Source organism: Rhinolophus hipposideros, assembly GCF_964194185.1.
Source record: "Rhinolophus hipposideros genome assembly, chromosome: 15".
Lineage (NCBI taxonomy): Eukaryota > Metazoa > Chordata > Mammalia > Chiroptera > Rhinolophidae > Rhinolophus > Rhinolophus hipposideros.
In genome coordinates this window covers 11,902,751-11,917,924 of record NC_138061.1, presented here as the reverse complement: position 1 = coordinate 11,917,924, position 15,174 = coordinate 11,902,751, and the positions used below count along the sequence as shown (strand labels likewise).

General features: G+C 49.8%; 2 protein-coding genes across 9 annotated transcripts in view; both read right to left on the bottom strand.

Annotated features, from left to right (window-relative positions):
• Positions 1-895: 895 nt before the first annotated feature.
• Positions 896-6,855, bottom strand: SPMIP5 (sperm microtubule inner protein 5). The gene is made up of 5 exons (XM_081075001.1): positions 6,794-6,855; positions 4,311-4,529; positions 2,735-2,921; positions 2,226-2,317; positions 896-2,104 (listed from the first exon to the last, which is right to left on the bottom strand). Exons 1-5 carry the CDS (start codon positions 6,846-6,848, stop codon positions 1,941-1,943), a joined length of 717 nt encoding a protein of 238 aa, XP_080931127.1. The 5' UTR covers positions 6,849-6,855; the 3' UTR covers positions 896-1,940.
• A 2,844-nt stretch (positions 6,856-9,699) lies between these two features.
• The window catches only part of HSPA12A (heat shock protein family A (Hsp70) member 12A), a 139,132-nt gene continuing 133,657 nt past the window's right edge, over positions 9,700-15,174 (bottom strand). For all 8 annotated transcript variants that reach the window (XM_081074992.1, XM_081074988.1, XM_081074994.1 and 5 more), the window contains 2 exons: positions 14,804-14,907; positions 9,700-13,902 (listed from right to left, as the gene is read on the bottom strand). In XM_081074992.1, the coding sequence (XP_080931118.1) occupies positions 13,265-13,902; positions 14,804-14,907 (742 nt within the window). In that variant the 3' untranslated portion in view covers positions 9,700-13,264. The remainder of the gene's footprint in view (positions 13,903-14,803; positions 14,908-15,174) is intronic.

Sequence of the window (15,174 nt, the reverse complement as noted above, 5' to 3'; positions counted from 1 at the left end):
TTACAGCTGACGGCCAACTAGCCACAGCTGCTGGCCATCTGATCACAGTTGATGGCCATTTACTACCCGAGCCAGCACCTTTCTATGTGAGGCTGAGAGCCTGCAAACTGTTTTTTGGGGCTTTGTCCCCACAGGTTTGCTGTTATTACAACCTGCTTTTTTCATGTACTATATCATGAATATTTTTCCACAACAGCATTCTCTGTCACATTATTTTTTCCCCCCGTTTCTTCCACCTCCCCCCACCTACTCCGGTTCAAGCCGCAGTTTCTCAGTCTAGTTGTGTAGGACATAGGTCCCTGGCCCATGCTGGTTAAAAAGACAGCCATGTGATATCAGAGACTGTCATGTGGCGTGTCATGTGGGGTCTCTGGTCCCACTCCCCGCATAAGAACGCAGGATATGGCGAGGCCAAAAAGGAACACCAATGGAGCCACAGATTGGGGAGTCACACCACTACACTCTCGCCGGCGGCTGGGTTGGAGACACACAGAGCAAACATCCGCCAGCACCCCAACAAGGGGGTCTTTCTGCACCCCCCGTCTCGCTGGCGGCTGGGTGAGACACATGAAGTAGGATCCACACGATCCGCAATCCGTCGTCCACTTCTCTGCCTGCCAACCAACCGACCAACTCAGTCATGGTAGTTACATAGGTGCCAATTGGCCAACTGGTTACAGCTGATGGCCAACCAGTCACAGCTGATGGCCATCTACTACCCAAGCCAGCACCTTTCCACGTGAGGCCGAGAGCCTGGAAACTGCTCTCTGGACTCTGTCCCCACAGAGACACAGAGGTGTCAAAGAGGGTGTCATGCGGGGTCTCTGGTCCCGCTCCCCACATAAGAACACAGGACATGGTGAGGTCAAAAAGGAACACCCACGGAGCCATAGATGGAGTCACACCACTATATTCTCGCTGGCGGCTGGGTTGGAGACACAGGAAGCAGGAGCCACACGATCCGCAGCCTACAGTCCACTTCTGTGCCAACCAACTTCACTTGCTAGCCGCAATCCGCCGTGCTAACTGCAATCCACCTCTCTGCAATCCACAATCCACAATCTGTGCTTGCTAGCGTAGCCATGGCAGTTACATTAGTGGCTAATGGCTAACCGGTAACAGCTGACGGCCAACTAGCCACAGCTGATGGCCGTCCAGTCACAGTTCATGGCCATTTACTAACAGAGCCAGCACCTTTCCACATGAGGCCGAGAGCCTGGAAACTGCAGTCCTGCCTCTGTCCCCACAAGAGGGATGCCATGTGATGATAAAGATAGACTGGAGTCCTGCACCAAGAAACACCAAGGATGACCATCAAACCACAGGAGCTGGGAAGAGGCGAGGGAGGATTCTTCCCTAAAGTTTCAGAAGGAGATGGCTCTGCTAATGCCTTGATTTTGGACTTGTAGCCTCCAGAACTGTGAGACAATAAATTCCTGTTGTCTTACGCCACCCAGTTGGTGGTACTCCCTAGGAAACTAACACAGCTGTCTGCCAGCTGCTGGGCTTTCCTGGGGACTGGGTTCTTTAAAAACTACTGAGCATGGTGCCTGGGCCAGTGTTGGGAACGCTGTGTCAGGACCCAGGATGACTGACGGGCGGACACATTAGAGAGCTGGGCTACGGCTTCAGGAAGAGCCTGGTCCAGCTGCACCACATTACCTCAGGTTTAGGAAGAAATGGGCTCCACCCTGATTCTTCTGAAGGTCAACATAACCTGGGAAAAATCCCACAGATGCCTTTAGCATGCTGAGACAAATCCTCTTTCTTCCCACATGACAATAAAAGGTCTTTATCATTAATGACATGTTATTGCCAACCAGTCAGGGTGCTGGCGGCAGTTAAAAGGATTCTTATGACATGTCCCTAGTGCCTTTGGGGTGTGGATGAGGGGTGGATTCTCATGTGAGAATGGCAAGCTTTTGAGCCCCTCCGAAAGTTCACCTCTCCTTGGGAGGCTCTCCACCTCTAGCCTTGGCTGAGGACAGTGGCTCCAGATAAATCTTCCCGTTAGATGACATACTTGGCCTATGAGTACAGCCACACGTCCCCGGAGGTCCAAGGTCCTCTGTCAGGGGTCTGCTGAGGGCAGGGCAGCTACCACCTGGAAGAGAAACCATCCCCACGAGTTGCAGGCAGGTGGCCCAGCTAAGCAGAGAGGCCACTGCAAACATTTCATCCCCTCTTTAAAAATAGTGGAAAGAGAAGGAAAAGTCCTCCCTTACCTGGATTAGAGCAGTTCAGACATTTTGGCAGCAGCTCTTCATGCTGCAAAACTGTTGGAGAAGGAGGTTGTGTAGACCTAACTCCATATATTCTAAAGTAAGAACAAAAGTCATTCCTTTTATTGATAATAATAATAATAATAAATATAATCTATGCAGGTTCTGTGTGAGCACGGGACGTTTATTTCTAATCATCTCCATTTTACAGAAGGGAAAACTGAGGCCACAAAAGCCACTCTATGCAGTGCCCTACCATCTCCCTCCCTCAGGCCTTAGGTTGCTGCCAGGATGGGTGGCCCTATTGGTTTTCACTCCCAGCCTCTCCCTGCAGAGCAGGACTTCCAGAGAATGCTGGGCATGGGTGGGGAACGGAGAGTGGCTGCAGACTTGGAAGGCCCTGCAACTACAAACAAGGCCCCATGTAAAACACATCAGACACAAAAATAGTCCCAGTGCTGGGATGGGTACCGGTGGCCCAAGATCTGCCTTACGCCCCGGGCCCGACTTACTCCTCATACGGTTTCAGGTGTGCTCTCTTTGCCTGCTCCACGATGTCCAGGAAGTCCCTGTAGCAGTTCCTGGCCATGACAGTGTACCGTGTGGCACAGCCTAATTCAGTGACCCTGGCTCTCGGCAGGTAGCCTGCCCAGCCAGGGATCGGGGGCTCCTGGAGGGGCTTCTTGACATATTTGCATTCTGTAAAGAAACACCATGCTTCCTGAGGGATTTGAGAAGCCACACCAGGGGCAGTGCTCCCAAGGTAGCTGGCACCCCAACAGTGAGCATGGTGAACGCCTAGGTCTCCAGATATCCTCAGGCTAGTTGATTCTCATGCCAGGCACCGTGGTAGGGGCTTGACACATAGCCTCTCATTTTATTCTCTCGCAACCTGTAAGAAGTTGGTGCCCTTGTTACCTCCACTTTATGGAGGAGACTGAGAGAACTCAAGGTTAAGACTTGGCCAAGGTCACATAGCAAGGAAGTGGTAGCATCGAGATTCAAACCCAACTCCGTCTGATTCCCAAGTCCTCTCTCTTAAACAGATCCTGCTCCTTTCTCAGATTAAAAACTTCAGTCATGGCTCTTTGACAGTTTTTACAGGGGAATCGAGAAACATCCAGGTCAGACTGAGCACCAGCAACCTGCCTGCAGGTCATGAGTGACTCTGGCTGGCTGGCTGGCTGGCCTTGGGCAATTTCACATTCGTGAGATGAAAGATTACATATGCCTTCTCCAGTTATTGTAAGAATCTAATTAGGCCTCTGAGTCCCACAACCTAGGAGCTGGAAGGAATCCTAGGTAGTAGCTAGTCCATCCTGTCCTGCCCTGGATGTAGTAACCGGAGCCCAAAGAGGGGAAGCAAGTAGCCCTAGGTCACAGCAAATAGGCAAAGAGCGGGGCTCAATCCCAAACTCTTAGATAGATGTTCTTTGTAGTGTCTTAGAAAATTTTAAAGCACAAGATACATGTTCTTAAAAGGCCCCAAACAATTATAAGAATAATAACAATGGCAATCAGTCAATTACTTTTCCTATAGGCCTTTAAACCTGAAAAGTGGTCAGGGCAAACCACCGTTGTGATTATTCACATTATATAATCACATCATCTGTTGTTTTTGTGGTTGTTATTCAGTGCAAAACCCCTTCCACCCAGCTAGTACCTGGAAGAGCTGGGCTCAAACCCAGGCCTGACCCTGGACAAGGGACACTACCTCTTGAAACCTCACTTCCCCCATCTCTAAAATGGGAATGATAGAATCGACCTCACAGGATTGTTGTGAGTGGTTAATGAAATAATGGTGCCTGGCACAGAGGAAGCAACTAAAGAGCAGAGACGGCAGCTGTCTGAATGTTTATGGTGAGCCTTGCCCAGGGGCTCTTTGTTCCCAACACCCTCTCCCCTAACCTGCCCTTCTCCCCCTGGAAATGTTTGTTTCTCGTTTGAAGAAACCGAGCTTTTCCATTTCCACTGCCACCTGGGGATTTGAAACTGCTCAGTTCTATGATGTCTGTGCAACTCCGAGGGCCTGCCAGGCCCTGCCCTTGGGCCTGGGGCAGAAAGGGGCTGGTTTCTGGGGGCTGATACCCAGACTCAAGGGGTGGTATTGCTGGTAGTACTGGTGCAGTGCCCGCAGGACAGCCTTCTCGGAGCTGACAGGCTTCAGTCTCTCGGCAGCAGCCACCGAACAGCGAAATTCCTCCAGCTGGTCTTTATATCGCTGTGTTTTCTCCTGGAAGGTTTTCAGACAGTGAGACATGTCATCCTCATTGGAGGTACCCTCGCAGCTGAGGTACGGGATGAAGCCTGCAAGAGCCCACGGAAACCACAACCTTCAGCAAGGATTCAAAACCTCGGCCCAAACGCCGCAGATTTTCAGCCCACCACTTGGTATTTCTTCCTTGGCCAACAACGCTGCATTTTTCCAAAGGCCATTAATACAAGCAGTGCTGCTGTTCCCACTGTGACTGGGCCCTCCCAAGGCCACAACGAATGACCTTGGCGCCGGGGAGGGAAGGCCCATTTCAACAAAGGCGACGCCAGTAATATTCTGTGATAGCAAAGCTCCTGATGTCAGCCTGAATGGCAAACGGGGAAAGCATGTAATGGGCTGAAATGATAGTCTGAGGAGTAATTGAAATTATTCGCCTTTTTAGAGAGAAAGCTTATTTTCCTTGACACTTCCCAAATGCAATTTGGGATCTTTCTTGTTGGGACCATCGGAAAATTGCAGGCTTATTAAAAGCAGAGACCTATTACACAAAAAGGTAAATTCATTATCTGCAAGACCCACCCCTCGAACAATTTTTCACCATTTCCCACAAAATAACATATAATCATTACAATTAGTATGGTTAAACACGACTATTTATTTAAACTGGATGCTGAATCCTATGTACTACAATATTGTCACAATAAAACCATTTTTAAAAAAAGAACAAATGAGGAAAAACTGGTTAAGAACTTGGTTTGAAATTGTAAAATAAATAAATAAGTAACTCTCATGACTGAAGTCCAACATTTTTGCCTTTGTCCCCAGGTAAGGGGACAAAGAAAACCTGGCTTTAGAGTTGAAGGCAGCAACTGACACCCCCTGCACCCTGCCAGTGCCCCCTCTGGAAGATTCTAATCACAAGAGACTGATCTTAAAGTCCTCCACCCACCATCAAATCTCCCCAATCCCTGGGCAATTAAAAGATACCCTAATGTCATGGGGGAGACCACTGTAGAACCCAGGGGCCTTGCCACAGTGGTTTCTCCTCCGTCAGGGCCTACTCTGACCAGCACAGATTTTATAATTGTATACATGCAACACACAGAGGAATACAAGACACCTTTAAATAGGTGATGTATGCTGGCTCCATCAATCCTGTACAACAATCTTATAAGAAGTCCATTATTACCCCAAGACAGTCGGTTGAACTGTGTCCCCCAACTACGTATGTTCAAGTTCTAACCCCTGGCCTCTGGGACTTTCTGTGACTTTAACTGGAAATAGGATCTTTGTAGATATGATTAAGGATCTAGAAATACAATCATCCTGGATTGAGGGTGGCCCTAAATCCAACGCCTGGTGTTTTTATAAAGCAAAAGGAGAGGGAGGTTTGAGACACACAGACACAGAGACACAGGGCAGAAGGGCACATGAAGAGTCAGGTGAAGATGGAAGCAGAGATGGCAGTCATGCTGCCACAAGCCAAGGAACGCCACGGCCACCAGGAGTTGGAAGAGGCAAGGAAGGAGCCTCCGAGACAGCCTTCCGAGAGAGCAAGAGAACGCGTGTCTGTTGGTTTAAACTGCAGCCCTGGGAAACTAATATACCCATTCTACGGAAATTTTTACTTACCACAGAGAGGTAAGTACCTTACTTACAATCACACAGACAATGGCTGAGCAGAGACCGGAACCTCAGTTTGTTAGAGCCCAAAGCGTGTTTTCTTCATGGACCAGGACCAGGGTGTGAGGCTGGGCAGCCTTGGGGTACTCCCCCTGCATCTCTCCTCCTAAGATCACCTGTGAGAGCTGAGGGCCTACAGGGATCACTGGATTTGTCAACTCGGAAGCATTTAGTTGGGTGACCAATTGTCCAGGTACCAAGGATGAAGGCATTTCTTGGGACATAGGACTTTCAGTGCTAATTCCAGGTAAACCAGCGCAGTTGGTCACCCTCCGTCTGGGGAACACAAGAAGGAATGGGACCACAAGAACTTTTCTATTGCACAGCTTGAGAAAGCCAAACTCGGGGAGAACGACAAGGCTTCAAGCTTATTCGTTGTGTCTATCCCTATTCATTGTGTCTCTCCTGGTCCAAATGCATTTGATGGACATTAAGTGCTTCCTGCATACCAGGCCATGTCCTGGGAGATTTGACCTAAGTTATAGCTCTCTATTTATCAGAATCGTTATCAGCCATCTTCAGCAACGGGGTGCTCTTAAAAGTTAGAGCCTGTACTGGCCCAGGCACTAACAGTGGGCCAAAGCACAGACACGAACAATGGGCCAAAGCACGGTCAGTGGCCGGGACCATGGCTCTCCTGCCAGGCGTGTCAGCAGGGCACATCACCACTTACCACTGTAGCCTGGTGTGACTGGCAGCTGTCTCATGAAGGTCTTAGAAGACTCCATGTTTTGCTCTCTGCTAAAAAAGGGAAGCAGGAATGAAACAGTCCCATCAAATGTCCCTGCCTCAAGCACTCACCTCGAGTATGCTAGAGCCCTTGGGAGTGCAGTGACCTTGTCTGGGGCTGGGATGGAGACGCAGCGCCACCATCTTACACAAAACCAGGAGATGTTGCTGGCTTCAGTTATAAAACCAATGACCTGATACCAAGCAGCCTGCACCTCTTAGGTACATAGGTAACAGGTATACAAATCACCACCCACCAGCCTCTCCCTTCCCTGAGGGCCTCCTCCCACTCCCACCCCCTACCTCCATCTTTCCTTCCATCTGTCATGAACTGTGTACACACTATGACCACCAACTGTGACAGAGGTTAGAAATACAGAGGTTAGAAATAAAAAGATGAGCAAGACCCAGGAGCTTCCATGTGAATAAGACTCATGAGTCTTGGGGGAGGGGAGAGATGAGGTATCCTTAACCCAGAGCCTTTCTTTATCCAGGGGGAATCAGGTCACAGTGGTGATTTTTGCTGCCCACCAGCCCCCCCGTCCCCCAACCCCAGGATATCTGGCAGTGTCTGAAAACACTTTTGGTTGTTACAACTGAGGAATGGGTTTCACTGGCACTGGTATCCAGTGAGTAGAGGCCGAGGACGCTTCTCAACATCCTGCAAGACTCAGGACAGCCCCCTAACAAAGATTAAGGGTACGTTCTGGATGGAAGGGGTCAGAAGTCCCAAAAGGCTGGCATGGAGTCCAAAGCGGGTGAGCAGAGGGTGATGGGGGGACCACTGCAGCAGGAGTTCGTGCGGATGCTGTCTCCAGAGCCAGACCCATTCCCTTTTCCGGGATGGTTCCCCTGCATGGGCCATGCCAGCGTCTCACATCTGTTGATGCTGCCAGGTCCTACTCTGCAAAGCCAGCTCATCTCTTAAAAGTGATGCCCTCCTGCCAGGGCAAACGGCCTCAGGGAGTGGGAGGAGAGGGCCATAATCAAGTTTTGTCAGCAATGACGGGCATTTTTAAAACAGTTCAAACATGTGTAGAACTCACTACCAGGACAGGCTGAATGTGGGAGTGCATTCTTACTAAATCCTGGCAACCATCCTAAGGCTTAGTTCCTACTGGAGTCCCCATTTTACAGATGAGGGGGGAAAGGGCGTTAAATAACGCCCTTAGAGAGGTTTAACGCCTTTAGACAGGTTAAATAACTTGTTTGAGGGTTGTTGCGTCCAAGGAGGGAGGAACCCACCGCCTCTAAACTCTGAGCGGCAGGTTTTTGTTGCCAAAAATAAGCGGTTCAGGAGGGGTCGGTGCCCGACGCAGATGATGGGGGCGGAGCAGCTGAGGACTCCGCCCCGAGGCCCTCCCGGAGGAGGCGGGAAGGAGGGACGTGGAGACGAGGTGAGCCGGGACCTGCAGGAGCGGGAATGCGGCCCTCCACCCCCTGCACCTCCACCCTCTCCCCAGTCGCTCACCTGAGCCCGCCAGGACCGCTGCCCAGCGGGGCGCCTTGCTCTGGCCGGGCCTCCCCGCCTCCGCGCCTTTGTGCGCTCACCCCGCCGGGAGGGGGGCGGGGGCGGCTCCGTCAGCCCGCCCCTCCCCCTCCCTCAGCATCCCGCCGCCCCTCCCTGAGCCGAGGCCCGCGACCAGGGAGCAGGCGAACACGAGTGCATGTGGTGGGGCTTACCCCCGCGTCCCAAGAGTCGCCCAACAAATACTTGGTTTCTAAAGCTGTTCTCCATTCATGGTCTCCCCCAGCTGGGGCCCTCTTACGTTTTGGAATTGGGAGGAGGGAATGCGAAGGGATCTAGGGTCAAAGCCGCCTTTTAGTGACGACGCTGGGGCGGCCTGGGTTGGGGACCGGAAGCCCTGCTGGGAGGAAGAGGGTGGGCGAGAACGGGCCTGCCTCCCTCGTCCCCAGGCGGGGGCCAAAAGTCAGTGACCGGCGGGGTGGTGGCAGCGGCCTGGGCGAGCATTGGAGGCAGATACAGGTGCTTCCCTTGGCCTCCCACTCCGGGCCCCAGCCCTCCGTCTCTTATTAAGGCGGATTTACAGATGGCCCGGACAGGTAACAGGGCAGAAAACGGCAATGCACCAAAATGAAGGAAGTGATACCGGGAACTGGAGCCATACTCTTTTATAACCAGCGTCATCTTATGGGGTCCAAGGGGGTCCTGAGCTGCCTTCTCATTGGATGGAAACCAGAGGGAATGCGTGGCCTTTACAGACTTAGTCCCAGCCACTCCCTGCACAGAGAAGGAGAGAAGGCCTGACAGCTGTTTGTTTACTGCACCTCCCAGCATTCCCTACCTCAGCCCTCCTCAGAAATGAACTCCAGATGAAGGCCGATGTAGCCACCCACTTAGGAAGAGTCCATTTACACCTCCCTCAGGGTCCCAGGACCCCCCTCACGCTATCTGGAAGCTTCTAGAGCCAACTCTAGAGGGTGACCCAGACATAAAGTCAGCCAGCTTAGTGTGCCTGCTAAGATGCCAGGGCAAGGCGCCAGTCCCAGGCCTTGTGCTTTTTTTTAAAAAAAATGACCTTCATTTGGGTGCAATGGAGTTGTCAGTGGCCCACCAGGCTTAGCTGCCTTCCCTTTGGCTAGACCACCTGCATCCAGCTTCCAGGGAAAGGGGGCTCAAGAACATTAATGAAACTTTCCTTCTGAAAGAACAAAGGGGCTGGTCTTGTTGGAATGAAAGTTCCTGAAGCTTGCAACACCTAGGAAAGGGCCTGAAAAATCTATCTCCACCTGAGATGGGGAGGAGGGGGAGGTCGGTAATGATATGCCAGTACCTAAAATTCCATTTACAAATTCAGAGTGGAAAAAAAAAAACTATCTGGGCCACATGAGATCCAGAGTTTTACTTTATTAGACATCTGTGAAGACAGAATTTGCAGATACAATCTTGTCAAATTGTGAACTGCTGCAAAGTTCTGTGAAGTCTGAATTTATCTTGTCGTGAACAAGACCCATTTTAGAATATAGTTCCATATTCCAAGCAGATGAGAGGTGTGACATTGTGGCCAAGAACTTTTATACTACTCATCCATTTCAGCCATTTCCCAGCATAAATATGCAGCTTAATCACAGCTATTTAATCTCTACAACGTGAAGTTCGATCATCAACTAATAATGCATTTTGACTCCTGTTTATATTGGTGCATGCGATTCTTTGCCACCCTGGCAATTAACCAGACTTGGACTCTAAAAGCTAAACTTGATCTAAATAACGTTCTAGGGGTAGGGTGGGATCTATAATCTGGACTCGTGTTAGCCGTCACTCTACACAAATGCTTCTGTCTCCTCCTCTTTCCCATCTCTTGACTGTCTGTAACTGAGCCGGCATTCTGCATTTATTAATGCCTGCCGTGCACAGAAAGGGCAGTTACATAGGAAATCCTTTGACAGTTCTGCTTCCAAGAAACATGAACATCAGATAATAAGCTGGGGACAACTGAATAATGTGTCAAGACAACAGGCCTTTTAGAAACTTTCTAAGATTTGAAAATGTGTCCAAGTGTACTCATCCAGTGCTCTTATTCTAGAATATTTCCATAGTGGGGGGGTGGGGGGGGGAAGAGGAGGGATGGATTTGGGGGATCCATCAAAATCTCTTTTAAAGGAGTTCGACTATTAGGGCTGTATCTCTGGGGCTAGAAGTCCAGTAAAATTATCACCGCCCCCCCTCATCTGTTTGCCAACAGTACAGATTTCAACCAGCACATTTTAAGAAAAATAGTAGACAAGGAGACATTCTTAATGCAAGGTGGGAAAGGCCTTACATTAGCCCCAAAAGAAGAACTTGACTTTTACTACCCACACTTACACCTAACCCAATAGAAAAGCTGGGTCTGTGCACCATCTGATTCCCACCTTTGACCCTGGTATACTGAAAGCATCACACACGGTGGACCACACTTTGCCCTCAGAGTGACCGCTTTGCCCACAAGGAAAGGCTGACAACCTTGCAGGGATGCAAAGAGTTTTTGTAGGTTTTTCTGCACAATCACAATGCTTACAGAACCAGGACATTCAGCTCTCAAAAACTGGACAGGAGAATCGATACATTATTATGCTCCTTTAAATATAAACTGTGAACATTTGGGAAGGATGTGTGTGTAGAAAGGTCTGATGAAGCCACTGATCCAGGCGGTCTATGTGTTCAGAGTATTCTGACCTTAGGCACCTCTGTCTATTGCTCAGTCTTGCATATATAGTCCATGGCTTAGAATCGGTACACATCGATTAGTAAGCACAATTAAGAAATGAAACCGTGGAAAATTAAAGGCAGCTATGTCACCAACAAAATTCAAAGAGCATTTTCCTTTTTTTTTTTTAACAAGAAAAGCACATTGTAGAAATAAAGATTCTGTACAATATTCTAATATTGTATGTACATAAAATTATATTATAACTAAATTGAGAAGTCTTATTAGTAGAGAGAGTATGGCTGGCAACACCAAAGAAAGACCCAGAATGTGTAGCTTTGAAGCAGAGCAGGCAGCAAGAGAACCCTAACAAACACACCTTTGTGCCTGGATGAGAAATCCTGTGACTAAGTTATGTGACCAGTGTCCTCTAATTCTGTAGGTTGTTGTGTTTCACATTCCAGTAGGTAATTCGGCAGCAGGCGAGGTGAAATAGCAGACATGTTAGAACGAAACTGGAAATGCTATTTAAAATCTGCACATTGGCTGTGACAATGGGGTTTGTGAATCCAACTTGCACTCGAAGTTAGTTCACTCATCCTCCCTTCGTTCATTACGCAGACCTCCAGTGGTTTAAAATTGGAATGAACTCCAGCAGGTGGAAAAGACAGCTTTGAACAGATCAGACGGGCTAAAGTCAGATTCTTGATTCTTTCTCCTCAGTTGTTTCCGGTATGTTGGAGAAAACTGGCTTTGCAAGTGCGGAAGGAAGGAGAGAACACAGACCCAACCAGGTCGTTCCTCACTCAGTCCTTTTCTTACGGTGGCTTTCCTGTGAGGGTTTAAAGTGCCATCCCCGAGCCAGGTGGGGCCCCAGCCCCACTCACAAGAGGGTGAGTGTGCGACCGTCGTTCTTCATGTAAACCGGCTCCCTTATCAACGGGAGGACCAGAGGCCGCAAGCTCTGATCTGCTTTCAGCTTCAGAGAAAACCTCAACTAGCACTTTCAGCTGAACCACGGTCACCTGTGGTGTTTACTACAAATTGCAGATTCTGGTCCTCTTCTCCAAGACTTGACTTCAGTTGGTAAAACAGACAGGATCCAGGACCTGTCTTAGCAAGTGCCCTCCTGTGGGCGAGCCACAGATCTGCCTTGAAAATCTGGCTTAATTTACCAAGTAGAGAGCTACGAATTCCTTTTGGACAGGCTTTAAAAACTGAAAGCTTTAAGGAAACATTTTATAGAACAGCTTCTCTGACCATGGATCACCAATGTTTTCCCTTCAAAATGTGGGACTAAATGGCCGAAACTTGTAAGGGGACGAGGGTGAGCAGGGAGGAGGAGTTCATTTAAAACATGCATGTTTTTCAAGGTGAGGGGCCGTTCCAGACTCCTGGGCTTGGTGATGTAAAGAAGGCAAACTGCAACCTCATTTTCTCACACACAGTTCCTACTAAGGTTAACCAGAACTACTGATGAACTCAGAAATTAGGGTTTGGCATTCTGATGTCAAAAATTATACAGCATATGATTTCGGATATATCGGTAGTTCTTTAATATCCATTTCCATCAAAGAGAGTTTTTACCTCCCGATAAACTGAGATGGCAGCCCTCCCACTCACACAAACCTTAGAGGATTAGCCAAGGCTACAGTTATTCACTGAACCTATTTGGAATTTAAATCATGACAACCTAAAATAGTACTCAGTGTAGGCAGTCTTCTCCCACCAGCTAAAAACGCTCCAAGTTCCCACTAACGCTCCACTTTTAATCACATGACGAGGAAAAGAAATTAACTGCAGATGGCTGGCATTTTATATTGACTGCCATCCAAAAACATGTAAAAAGAAAAGCCTCAAAGAGATGAAGAATTTCCTCCTGGCTCAAAGATATTGTGAATGTAGAAGGACAGCCATCGGGCATCTTAAGTTCTACTTGACGGAGATGTGTTCAGAGCGCGTTCCATCACTATGGAAATGTAGATTCCCTTGCTGGGTGGGTGTTTCACCACTTGGACCTAGGAAAGCCAGCTGCTCTTTTAAAATCCTTGAATTTCTTATTCCCAAACCTCAATCTTCATTTCCCGACAGTTTTTCTGACTCCAGTGCTCCCTCAAAACTCCTGAATTCTAGCCCTGGTCTATCTTCCCTGCTGAAATTCAGGTGAGCCATGGCAGGGTCAAGGGCGGGGGAAGGACAGTCAGGGTTGAGGTCAGCGGATGCAGGTGAGCTGAGCCACGGGGGCAGGCGGCAGGGAAGTCCGCTTAGTAATTTAAGAAGTCGATCCCAACCTTGACACTCCTCGAGGTGGCTATGTCAACGGCCGTAGCCTTGATCTCGGTGTCCCCGAACTGCATGAGGGTCTGAATCTCCCTCCGGGCGGGCACAGAGGCGCCGCTGGTCCCCGTGAGATCCAGGCGGAGCGTGCCGCACTTCTTCACCCCAGGGTCAGTGATGAAGCTCACATTGTCGCGCTCAGAGCTGTAGATGTTGATGACAATGACCAGCTGAGAGGGCTTGGCTGGGGTGTAGCTGCGCTTGACCAGCTCCCCCAGGGCCACAGACTGGTCGGCAGAGATGAACTTGTCAAAGACATCGGTGCACCAGCGAGTGCCATCCTTCACCAGCAACTTCTCGGGCGGATGCTTGCCCTCCACGTAGCGGTTCAACACCCCGACCCCGTAGGTGAGCGGGGACCTGCGCACCTTGATGACGGCGGGGTCCAGGCCGAAGAGGACGGCGCCCTTGAGGATGGTGAGGCCCACGTCCTGAGGGATGATGATGCGGCACTTGTCGCCAAAGGCAGCCTGCACCGCCTGCTGTAGGAGGGGCGCCTCCGCAAAGCCGCCCACCAGGAACAGGAACTTGACGGCGGACACCTCGGGCTTCTGAAACAGGTCCCCTGGAAGGGAGGAGAGAGGGACAACGTCCTGTCACCGAAGCCAGCAGCCAAGGGGGGCGGGTGGCCTGAAAATGTGGGAAATGGACAAAACGCCCTGGGCCCACTGGAGGACAGGCTGAGTTGAACAGAATTTTTGTGTAGCTGGCCTTTTAAAGAAAGGGGGTTCGCACACCAATATGCTCAGGAATAAAAAACAAAGCTATTGCTAAGTAGAAACCCATTTTCACAGATAGATGGTGATCATTTTAAGTAGTAATTTGTTCTGCATTAAAGAATACTCCTAACACTCACCACTGTGGTTCTGTTAAGTAAGTCAAGGCAGGCTGTTAGAAACATTATCCTTTGGTTTTCATAAAAATCCCATCCCACCACTAGGGGCTGTGATTTCTTAGGTGAGGGGTGGGAGGTGGGTGCCTGGATACTGAAAAAGGTCCCCGGTGAGTCTACTGTGTGTCCCTGAGTGAGGACCACTGAGGCAGCAGACAGTCGCATGGGCAGATTCTGTTTCCCCTTTTGTTGGGAGATTTCTTTGGTTCACACAACAGTTCTCCCCAGCAAGGGCTGTGGTTCCTAATTTGTCCTGATAAAGTGAAGACTATCCATTGCCGAGGGCCTGTCACTCAAGGGTAATATTGCTGCAGAGCTCCCGGCTCACTCACTGACTTGTGAAGCCAAAAGGGGAGCCCAGGTGAGGACTGGCCATCGGCTGCTTTCAGGAGCCTGCGCCAGCAACTCCCCTGTACATCCTCAGTGCTGCCACTCTGCCAGGGCCCTGGCCTGTGACTCCTGGTCCTGGCCCCCTGCCAACCTGACTTCACATGCACGGTCCGTGATGCTGGAAAAGTCAGTCCCCATGCTTGGCTCTGCCCCCATGAGTGGCCGAGCCCTGGCAGACACTTACGGAGATGCTCAATGATGCTGTCGATGGTCGGCTTAAAAAGGGCATTCATGGCATCTGGGCTCATCCGCAGCATCCCCTGTGAGGACCACTTCACAAAATCCACACTGTGGGGTATGGTACAGGAAGAGACGAGTGGTGAGTATATAAACAATACCCACAGACAGAGACACAAAGACCTGAGCCCTGGCAGAACAGCTGTCATACCTAAGGGGCAGAAAGGGCTTTCAAGTCCTTGGAAATACCCCAACTCGCCAGGACCTGGACCCTTAGAAGCTCAAGAGCTAAGACATAGCCTCTTCTGTTTTTCTTTGCCTTTTGCTGTGGCCACTCTTCCCCTGGAAGCCAACATCTAGTGCAAAAGACAAGGAGAT

Coding starts and splice junctions, on each gene's coding strand:
- SPMIP5 (XM_081075001.1), bottom strand. CDS start 6,848: ATGGAGTCTTCTAAGACCTTCATGAGACAGCTGCCAGTCACACCAGGC. Junction 2,922..4,310: donor ATACCACCCCTTGAGTCTGG/GTATCAGCCCCC, acceptor GTTTCTTTACAG/AATGCAAATATGTCAAGAAG. Junction 2,105..2,225: donor TCTGAACTGCTCTAATCCAG/GTAAGGGAGGAC, acceptor TTTCTCTTCCAG/GTGGTAGCTGCCCTGCCCTC.